General features: G+C 40.6%; 1 protein-coding gene across 1 annotated transcript; it reads left to right on the top strand.

The window, feature by feature from the left end:
• Window positions 1-715: 715 nt before the first annotated feature.
• Window positions 716-10,800, top strand: tsr1 (TSR1 ribosome maturation factor). Its single transcript, XM_051397385.1, has 15 exons — window positions 716-884; window positions 2,334-2,437; window positions 2,521-2,749; window positions 3,287-3,421; window positions 3,517-3,971; window positions 4,111-4,255; window positions 5,691-5,875; window positions 8,091-8,299; window positions 8,501-8,660; window positions 8,752-8,862; window positions 8,962-9,094; window positions 9,817-9,933; window positions 10,116-10,256; window positions 10,361-10,435; window positions 10,533-10,800. The coding sequence occupies exons 1-15, from the start codon at window positions 758-760 to the stop codon at window positions 10,709-10,711; spliced, it is 2,505 nt and encodes an 834-aa protein (XP_051253345.1). The 5' UTR covers window positions 716-757; the 3' UTR covers window positions 10,712-10,800.
• Window positions 10,801-11,198: the final 398 nt, after the last annotated feature.

An 11,198-nucleotide genomic window follows, 5' to 3' on the forward strand; every position in this document is an offset into this window, starting at 1 on the left:
GGCTATATTGGGATAACTGTAACTTACATTCATTTTAAAATGAGCAAATTGGCCATATCATTTCTCTAAACTGGTAAAAAACCATCAGACTTTATACTGCATGATGTTAAAACAAAGGCACCAAGTAACTTAAGGATGCTTCTGTGACAGGAACTGATTCACTGAGTAAACATTCAGGTACAGGAGCTGCCAGCTCAATTTTGGCAGAAGTTATTGTATCAGGAGTTCCTTAATTTTCTTTTCTTGCCTCCATCTCTACATCTCCTCATCCTACTCTTGTGAACGCTAGAACTGGATAATTGGAAAGATGATTAATCATTATAGAATTATGGGAAATAGGATTAAATATCAGGATGATGAAAGATGAGTAAACACATGCAACGCTCACACATAATATAGAAAAGTACTTGTTTTATACACAATTGTACTGTATTTATATTGTACTGAATATGAAAACGTTTGTTCTTATCTCATTGAAAGAATATTTGCAGTCAATGTGTGTCTCTTAAGCACATTGTAATCTAATGTGGTTTATATAGAGTAAGTTAGGCTCTCGTTCTCCTTGGCTTGTGTAGTATTAAGAAATGCAAATTGATATGGAAAATCTATCACACAAATATAACGTTCACATATACTGTTAATGATCATAACACACGCTTTTATTTTGAAGGAAAGAAACTGTCCGGAATGTCTGACGACACACGCCTGTGTCATGACGCCGGTGCGAGTGCGGAAGTAGATCGCCTGACTTTCCCACATGGTGAAAATGGCTGCTAATGGGGAAAAACAACAGGGCCACAGACCCGGCGTGTACAAGCAGAAAAACAAAGGGCACAAACATGGCAAGCACCGGACGAAAGGTGAAATCGAGAGAGAAAACAAAGGTACGTCGTGTTCAGTGGTGTTAGCCGTGTTGTGCTAGCTTGCGGCTAGGATCACTGCAGACACACGTGTTGACTTCTCAAGTGAATTTATGGATGGCGTAGAAAATGTGGTACATATTTCACAAGTCTTTTTCCACACTGTTTGTAATAATAAAAAAAAAAAAAAAAGAAATTGTTTGCTAAACTGGTGGTGGCGTACATCTTTCTCCAGTTTACCTCTGACCATTTAAAACACTGGAGAACCAATCAGGGCTCACAGATCCCTCACGAGCTAAAAGGCGAGATTGTTGTCAACATGTTTATTCATACCTCGAAACGTATTTACATTTATTGTGTTATGATCAGATGATTACATTATATTTTGCATCGTTATATACTGTAAATGCAATGCCACCGAGCACACTAGCACTGCAAACTAATACTACCATTTAATTAAGTTTTAGGTGATTCAGTTGAGTAGCTGTTACAACTCAAAGGGATATTTTATGGATTTTGACATAGAGGGGTTTGAATTACACTCTATAATGCATGGACTATTTTCAGTATTATTTCAGATCCTATTGAGCTGAGAGTCTGTGAGCAGCAAATAGGAGAGATTTAAAACGTGTAAGTTCCACTTAGGATGTGCAGAGAGGTCTATACGGAGAAGCCTCAATGGCTGATTATGTGTCTATTTTAGTAATTTATTTATTTAATTTCCGTACAATGTAATGGAGTCCATTAGAGCAATGACAAAACAAAGTATGGCCTCCATTGAATCAATAGCTACACTAAGAAGAATCAATGTAACCTCATAAGCTTCACAAAGTAGAGGCAGTCTTTGTTGCAGGGCTGTTGTATTGGATTGCACTGAACTCGACAGGTGTTTTTGATATATTGTCCACCCAATGTATGTTTTAAAGCAGCAAAGATATTGTTGACATAAATCGTAACTTCAATAGGCTCCCGAAAGCCATGTGAATATCTTGTTCTTGCACTATTCACACATCTACTGCAGATTTATTGACAGCTTATAGTTGCAGTGTACCGACAGCAGTTAAAATGTTGAATTACACAAACTGATACTATTTGATATAATGGGTTTGCATCATAAGCAGAATGCAAACTAACACCTGTGTTTACTTGCATAAGGCACATGACAATATATTGTACTAGAAGGTCTTTTCTAAACAGCAAGGTTGTGGTTTGTTTGCAAGGCTTTCTTACAACACACTTGTAAATTAAACTGGGCATGCAAATGGTAGTTGGCTTCATACTTACAATAATGTGCCAGAAAGAACAGCAAGAAAAAGCAAAATAACTTTTATTAGTTGCGGTTTTGCACAATTTAAAACATCCATCATTGTACTGTCAAGAGTTGAGACATTCTTTTGCAATACAGTGCAGATGCTATGAAGTTTGCTCAATAAAGGACATGGTAATAAATCCCTGTGTTGAACTTTCTCTAAGGGAGAGTGTCAGTGACAGCTCTCACCAAAAAACAGAGGAAGGAGCAAAAGAAGATGGACAGAAGGAACAAAGCCAACCAGCTACGCAGGAATAAGAAAGACATGGTAAATTTAATTTCACATGAAAAGTAATCATGTTTGAATTGTTGATGGCTGCTGTAGAGTTTCCATGTCCCTTGTCTTTTTAGGTCCTGACAGAAAAGCGACGTCTGGGCAGCAGGGACGGTCCCCCTCATTTGGTCGCCGTGGTGTCCCTCCATGCTGGAGTTGACGCTGGTGCTATTACCAAACTGCTGCGAGGGGAGGGTGCTGGGGGTGTCGTGCATCAGGATCGGTGCATCAGTGGCATCAGTGATAGTTTTGGGCTGATTCTGCCTCGATTTAAACAAAGGTTCACCTTTCTAAGCCAGAGCACGGGTGAGTATTGAGCGATACCGAGCAGATGTTACTTCAAAAAACTCATCTGAAATTAAATTAACTTGAGTTAAATGCACAAATAGTGTTGCACACATTGGTGATGTGACTAAAAGAGTTTTTAATGAATGTACTAAAAAATTTTTCAAATATAAATACAAAAGGCAATTTGCAATGGCAGTGTATTTCCCTCAGAATTGATTTTCTTTCTTTCAAGAGCAGGGCAAGCTTACTGTAGCCTATTAAAAAATAGGCACTCCAGGTCATGCAGGAAATTATATACTGGTGACAAAAGATGCAATATCCATAAACTCTGGACTTGGAAACTTTGGACAATAAGGCAGCCCTAGAGACTGAAATAAAATGCCTCACTGTGTTTTATACTTACAGAGGTTGGGTCTGTTTGCATTGATTCAAGTAAATGGTCTAATGCTATTTGTTATTATAGATTGTACTATGCTATATGCCTTTTGTTGTTTGTCTTTGTTATGTGCATCCTTTGTCCCATTCTGAAGCTTCTCTAATGGTTTGTTTGGACAGCTGACATGCACTCCCTGCTGGATGTGGCTAAGATTGCAGATAGCCTTGTATTCGTGCTGGACTCTACTGAAGGTTGGGACAGCTATGGAGACTACTGTCTCTCCTGCCTCTTTGCCCAGGGCCTCCCCAGCCATGGTGGGTATAAACCTGAGCGCACATCATTTCTGAAACCTTTCTGGTGTATATTTTCTAAGCATTTGTGTCTTTGTCCCTTAATTCATCCCATGTAGCACTAGTATGTCAGGGTGTGTCTGATCTTGCTGTGAAGAAGAGGGTTGACTCCAGGAGAGCTCTTTCAAAGATCACTGAGATCCGTTTTCCTGATGCCCGTCTCTTCCCTTTGGATTCGGACCAGGATGCCACTTTACTACTCAGACACCTGGGCACTCAGAGACAGAGAAAGCTCGGCTTCCGCTCCAGACGTTCCCATCTTTTGGCTCAGCACGTTACCTTTACACCCAACAGCTCCACTGAGGGGACAGGTGGTGGACCCACTGGCCTGGGCACCCTCTGTGTTTCTGGGTATATCCGTGGCCGTCCTCTACAGGTTGACAGACTGGTGCACATCAGTGGACATGGAGACTTTCAGCTCACTCAGATTGACGCTCCAGCTGACCCTCTTCCCCTCAACTTAACAACTGCCAGACCAGCGAAGCTTGGCAAGGGAGGAGACGTTGACATGCACGTAGGTCAACGTTACTTTAAAATTCTTTGAAACATCACAGTAAACATCATGCCAGCCTCGTGTTACTGTTACATAGTAGTGGACTGCACACTTCGTAACTAAATTTCCCATTGACCTCAGTCATCTTGGTTTCCCACAGGATGGAGGTGAAGATGAGACTCCTGTGCGGGTGCTAATGAAAGCAGACCCATCCCGCAGGGAGACTCTACATGCGGAGGCTGAGGTGGACCCCATGGATGGAGAGCAGACGTGGCCAACAGAATCAGAGCTGCTGGAAGCTGAAGGTGCAGAGAAAGAATTTACACAAAATAGCATTTTGAAATGAGGAGAAGATATTGTTTAGCAGGGCTGTAGTCAACCAAAGAAAATCCTGGTCGACTGAAATTCTACCTACTACAAATCTGCACATTATTTCTAGGTTAACTCAATCTACCACAGTGCCCTCTACCTGGTAGCTGCTGGGTGCTAATCAAAGTTACACAATGTTGCCAAGCAAATAATTCCTGCAGGTTGACCATTACTTTTTCACATGTAGCTATATTGTTATTTTCAGGACATATACAGAACATATAAATACATACAGCAACAGCAACAACAACACACACACACACACACACACACACACACACACACAAAACACAAACACAGATTGGGCTTCCTTATAACAACAAAGCTAATGCAGTATAAAGTGCTGCAGTATAAAGTTACGCATTTGTTATTTAAATGATAAATGAGGCTTAACGTTCACACGGTTTCACATGGCTAAACTTACAGGTTTCAATTTTGGAGTTGTGAAAACAAGGCTGTTTTCACTTCCTGTCTTATAGTTTATTAAACCATACAATTATTAAAAAAGAAACACGTTTTTTTAGTAAAATATATTATTTGAATATTCTATTTATCAATTAATGGTTCTAACAATATAGCTTCTCGCTCAAAATAAAATGCAATGTGGGTTGCTTCTTTTGTTTTTAGCTTGTGCTTATTTGTCTGTTTTATGGCATACCAGCATGGACGTGTAAATGTATGCTTGTGCATATAAATACTTGTGACTATGTGCGTATGGGTATGTTAGTGTACATAAGATCAATTTGTAGCTATATCATGGTTTTCTATCTGTCTGTCTGTAGCACCGGGTTTTTAGATTACAAAAAGAATTACAAAAACGTAAATATACTGAAAATTTTGTGGAACTATGAAATTATTGCAATTAAAAAAATAAAATAAAAAATTATCAGGTATTGATTAAGAAGCGCTTGAATGAAAAGTAACACCAGCGATTGTCCGACCAGCCGACCGGAGGGTGTCCTATTGTTGTTGAGGCCTCATGCCTGATTTGATTAGATTAAACATTTGAATAGAATCTGACACAGTTTTGTTTTTTGGAGCCTGTTGGATTAACACCAAATTAACACTGAGAGACGTTACCATGGCATGGCATTTGAAAATAGTGTTTGATAGATAAACAACTGGTACGCAGCTATAATGCCACTATCGTTTAGCTCAAAGCCAAGTGGAACTGTACATAGCAATATTTAGCGATTATTTTTAGGTACTGACACAACTAAAAAAATCATATTTTGCAAATGCAAATTACTTTTGTATTAAAATGCCACTCTTGATTAAAATATGCTTAGTTTTTCTTCATACCTGTTTACTACAGTTAAACCTGCCACAATAAGACTCTAAATGCTTCTTTGATGTTTCTCTGCTGTTTAGAGGCCAGAAAGAGTAAACGTGTGATGAAGGTCCCTAAAGGAACATCCGACTACCAGGCCACGTGGATTGTTGATGAAGACGAGGGGGAGGAGGATGGAGAGCTGGATGAAGAAAGTAGTGATGATGACGATGACGACATGTTGGACGAGGCCATGGATGGGGATGATGAGGATATTAACTCTCAGGTACGCACTGAAAGTATTGTGGGGTATTTTAAGCTTTTATTACAGACAGTAGACACATACTGACAGTAGAGAGATGCAACAAAGGAGTTGACGTGAGGTTCATGGTCAGGGTGTTAACCTCTAAGCCACAAAGCCCCACTCGGGTACACACACGACAAAAGGAAACGTAGACCTGATTATCGATCATTTTCTTTGGCATACTGTATAGTTTTATAACAAAAGGTTCAGTTTGAGACTTCTGAATAGCGTGTTTAAAATCAGACTGAATGTAAGGTGAATTTAGGAGTGTTTATCTGCCGCTGCAGGTTTTCCTTCACACTTGGAAGGCGAAGGTGAAGCGAGGGGACTACAACTACACCAGTTGATGCCACTAAATCCTACACACTGGTTTATTGCAAGTTCCTTGATCCTTGAGAGTTAGAGTAAATGCTCAAACCCCCACCATGTAGAACATGGACTTTGGCAATCTTTGGCATTATAATTTGGTAAATTACTTAAATATTCCTCTAGTTGTTAATTAATTTTTCTCCGTTGCTTTATCAGTGATAGTTTCTAGTTCAGCCTGAACACACCTTTAGGGTAGGTTTTATTTTATTTTTTTCAGTTTCTTCTTGTTGTCATAGCAACTGTGTGGCTGCAGTCAGACAGTGTAATCTGGGGGATGATGAGGACAGTAATCAGAGGGCAGTAATCAGCGGAGAAGCTCTGAAGTCTGACTGTCAGTGGTTCCGGGGCTGGAGCGGTGCATACGTGACCCACGATCAGTGCACCTCGTAACTGAGAGGCACTGTTTGTTTTCTCAGTGTCTGTCTCTGGCCTGTAGTGCCAGGCTGCTCACCACAACAATAGTGTTTGGAGCAGGAGTCCCGAGAGAGAAGCCTCCTGTCTTCCTGTCCTGCGAACAGAACTTCCTGTCTGGACGAAGGGAGGGGTCGACCATTTATTTATTTCCAGCTCTGCTTGAAAAGAAATCGGGGAAACTCTCTTTATGCAATGGGTTCATTATGATCTGGAATTGTTATTAGCATGTGTTTGATGTCAAGGTTAGCACACAGGAATACGTATTTCGGAGAGGGTAACAATAGGGAAAAGGGTACTTCAAATGATAATGATTATTATTATTACAGCGGGGATGTTGGAAAGGTTGTGAATCAACCCCATGCTGGGTGTTTTTCCCTTCATGTGTCTGGCTCCACCTCTAATCTGCCAGTTGAGGGAGCACTGTAAAGCATGTCGTCTTTGATGATTAATTTCCTCATTCAATTATATTGCCCTTGGAAGTTGAATTTCTAGAAATTGTAAGAGTGAATCTCTGGAAACACCGGAGACAGTCTACTGTAGAAGCACTACGAACTGCACAAAATTTAAATATATGCAAACCAGGGATTCCCATAGTTTGCATTCTGGCAACTCCCTATCACATTCTCTCTCACACACACACACACACACACACACACACACACACACACACACACACACACACACACACATATATATACAGATGCAAATACTATTACACACAGTACAAGTCTTCTCAAAACACTGTTCTTATTGTGGCTGGGTCTTGTTTATGTCTGGCTATTATACAATTACAATTTCTATACTTAGAAACATTTAGAGACTCTTTGACTCCACTTGTATTCCAGACATATGGGTCTGGTCATTGTTTGCAAAGTATTGTGGCTGCATTTAGAAAATGCTGCCTTGGTGAATTAAAAGAAAAAGAGGGCAACAACGGTATTATGCAGAACAGTAAGAGAACCAGAGACACCTGCTGATCCACATATATCTGGATTTGATGTTGTATGTACAAAAAGGCTTTCATTCCTCTTGTGGCTTGACATTGTGACTATCGTTTTGACTATCTTATCTAAAGCCCTTATTTTCCCCAAAGTTTTGGGGCATTTTTGCTTTTAACTGATAGCATAAAGTAAAGAAGGCAAACAGGAAATGTGTGGAAATGTGTAAAAATGTGCAGAGAAAGGGGCGGTACACGAGGGACGTTATGTAGACCATTGTGACGCCCCATATTTCAACATCACCAATCAGTCACTAATAATGGGACGAGGAACATTTAACTGCTCTTTAATATCATCACTTATCAACTTGTGCCAGGGTCGAGATATGTTTACGTCTGTGGCATTCTCTGTTTAGGCCTCTAATACCAACAGGGCTCAGTACTAATTGCGAATTATGCTGTATCCTCTCTGCTCAGGAGCCAGGTTCAGGCTGTGCCTCAGAAGAAGAGGAAGAAGAAGAGGAAGAGGTGTGCTCCACGGAGCGAACTGGAGCAGATCAGCGTTATGATGAGCACTTGGATGAAGCTGCAGAAGAAGAAGGCCTAAAACGCTACCGGGAGGCTCGGGCCAATGAAATGTTTCCCGATGAGGTGGACACACCCCTGGACATGGCAGCTAGAATCAGGTCTGTTCTTCTTCTTTTATGTAAGATGAGGAATAAATGAATAAGTATTGTGAATTTAGGCACGAAAGAAAACAAATTCTGAGAGAATATATTTATTTAATGATTTATTATTGATAGTCAAAGCGCTTCAGACTAAAAGGGGAGGAAAACTCACCTCAGCATCATTGTCTCATAGATCCTTTTGCTGTCCTCTGTGTCTAGGTTCCAGCGCTATAGAGGTCTAAAAAGTTTTCGCTCCTCCCCCTGGGACCCCATGGAGAACTTGCCTCTCAACTACTCGCGCATCTTCCAGTTCCAAAGCTTTGAACGCACTCGCCACCGCATCCTGGCTGAGGCTGCAGCTGAGGAAGAGGGAGCCATGGTAAAAAAAAAAAAGGGACTTTCTTCATTTGTAGATGCTCGTTTGTTAGATTTTAGATCTGTGGCTGACTCTGCCGCCCCTTCTGTTTCAGGTGGGCTGGTATGTTACGTTACACATCAATGACGTGCCTTTTTCTGTGATGGAGAGTGTCCAGTCAGGCAAACCTCTGACGTTGGTGTCTCTGTTGCCACATGAACAGAAGGTATGACATCTAATAACCTTTGTGTCTGAGTTCATAACTGTCCATTTGAAACTAAGTCACACTGACAGTACTATATTATTTTTTTCCTTCGGTGCACAGATGTCAGTAATGCACCTCCTGGTGAGGAGACACCCCAGCAACACAGAGCCCATCAAGTCTAAAGAGGAGCTGGTGTTTCACTGTGGATTTCGGAGGTTCAGGGCCTCTCCTATCTTCTCTCAGCACACATCAGGTAGAAATCCTGTTAACTGAGAAAACCCCTAATTCAACCTGATTATCCTCTTAACGAAACAGTCATTTTTAAAATCACCCCAATGCATGCATTAGAAGAACCGAGAGCTATAAATGACCCCAGCTTCACAAAAGGTTTGATGACGACATATTAAGGGCTCACTCACATCAGCATTAACAAGTTAAATGTTGCACCAAAATCAGTTAATTTCAATGTAACTAATGCAGTAAGTGGATATGCTTACAGACAAAGCGTGAAGTTTGGTGAACTTTGACACAGGGATTCACTCCATTTCACTCACATTGCAAACCGATTAATAGAGCTTTCCTCTTCAAAACCACAACCACCATCAAATATTCACCGTGTCAATCAACATTTAATTGTTATGTTTACCATTTTGATAGAACACCAAATGCCCAAGAAGCTGGAGAAGATGAACATGATTTTAGTATTCTAGGAATTTAGTGATGCTCTTATCCAAATCAGCATAGAGTCTTTAGAAGGAAGTGGCTTCAGTGTGTTTGCTTGATTTTATAGTACAGTGTCTTTATGTAGAACCAATTATTTGTCATTCGATAGCGTTATGGATTTCCTGTTACTTCAGTTCAAAACGATATTAGCAGAAAGATTGTAAAAGCAAGTTGTCTGAAACGGAATTAGCTGCTGGATATAGAGCTGTAAATGAATTATTGAGTGTTGAACTCAGCTCTGCTCTTCCCCAGCTGACAAGCATAAGATGGAGCGCTTCCTCAGGCCAGATGCCCCCACCGTGGTGTCGGTGTACGCTCCCATCACCTTCAACCCTTCGGGAGTCCTGCTCTTCAAACAAAGGAATGATGGTGAGATGAAAAGTCCCATCTGTGCTTGGAAATGAGTTGATTTCATTAGTGGTCTCGTTGCCTTGATTTTTGAACTTTTGACCGTCTATTTTGTTGTCTCTTGATTGTTTTATTTAATTATCCACTTAAGGTAATTCTGCACTGGCATTTGAGCTTGTGTTCTTGTTCCTGTGACTTTCTAGGCATCCAAGACCTTGTGGCTACAGGCAGTCTGCTCAGTTGTGACCCTCAGCGTGTCGTGCTGAAGAGGATAGTACTGAGCGGACACCCGTTCAAAATAAACCGGCGTTCTGCTGTGGTCCGTTACATGTTCTTTAACAGGGGTGAGATGATGTTCTCATACTTACTATGACAGAATATTACACACTGTTTCACTTCTGAGGGCTTTAAGCTTCATGATTTACTTTTTCTGTTCTTTCTGTGGCAGATGACATCATGTGGTTCAAGCCAGTGGAGCTGCGGACAAAGTGGGGTCGAAGAGGCCACATCAAGGAGGCTTTAGGTGAGAACACTTTAAAAACAAACTTGGTGTCAGCAGCTTTGTTAAGCAATGTCTGTTATTTCCTGTGAATTCAAACTGCTGTATTTTATTTTTTCAGGAACACACGGTCACATGAAGTGTGTATTTGATAACCAGCTGCCCTCTCAAGACACTGTGCTGATGAATTTGTACAAGAGAGTGTATCCTCCCTGGACATATGACCCCTACGTGCCATCGTCTTTACCCTGGGTCAAGAGAGAAGGCATTGTGGAGATGGATGACTTGGACATGGAATAGTGGAAGGACAACCTGACAATGCAATACAGACACAGGACATTTTCAAAAAGTGTAATGTGTATTAAATAAAACTATTTTGATCCAAACTATATCCTGTTTAGTTGCTGTTTATATTTCTTCCATTTTCCTAAGAAGCTTCTAACTTGCTGCTGAGTCCCTTTCGGCCACTAGATGGCAGCAATGAATAAGTATTCATAAAGCTTCCTCACTGCTTTGTTGAGCAACTTTGAAATGGGTCAAAAATACTTGACTGACTACTGCTTTATGATTTAACATAATGAGGGCTGTTACCACGGCAACTGGCAGATCAATAATAGTTTTTACATTAGTCATGTATCAAGCCCATTACACTGGCAACTCTTTGAAGTCATGCAGATGTGGCTTAGAGCTTGCTGCAGCCACATTCAAATATACTAACTTGGACAATATCATTACATAGATAATGTTTGGGATATTTGTGGAATTTTAATCAGGGAAAAATAACTCC

Source organism: Dicentrarchus labrax, unplaced genomic scaffold (assembly GCF_905237075.1).
Source record: "Dicentrarchus labrax unplaced genomic scaffold, dlabrax2021, whole genome shotgun sequence".
Taxonomy (NCBI): Eukaryota; Metazoa; Chordata; class Actinopteri; family Moronidae; genus Dicentrarchus; species Dicentrarchus labrax.

Coding starts and splice junctions, on each gene's coding strand:
- tsr1 (XM_051397385.1), top strand. CDS start 758: ATGGTGAAAATGGCTGCTAATGGGGAAAAACAACAGGGCCACAGACCC. Junction 4,256..5,690: donor AGAGCTGCTGGAAGCTGAAG/GTGCAGAGAAAG, acceptor TCTGCTGTTTAG/AGGCCAGAAAGAGTAAACGT. Junction 5,876..8,090: donor ATGAGGATATTAACTCTCAG/GTACGCACTGAA, acceptor CTCTCTGCTCAG/GAGCCAGGTTCAGGCTGTGC.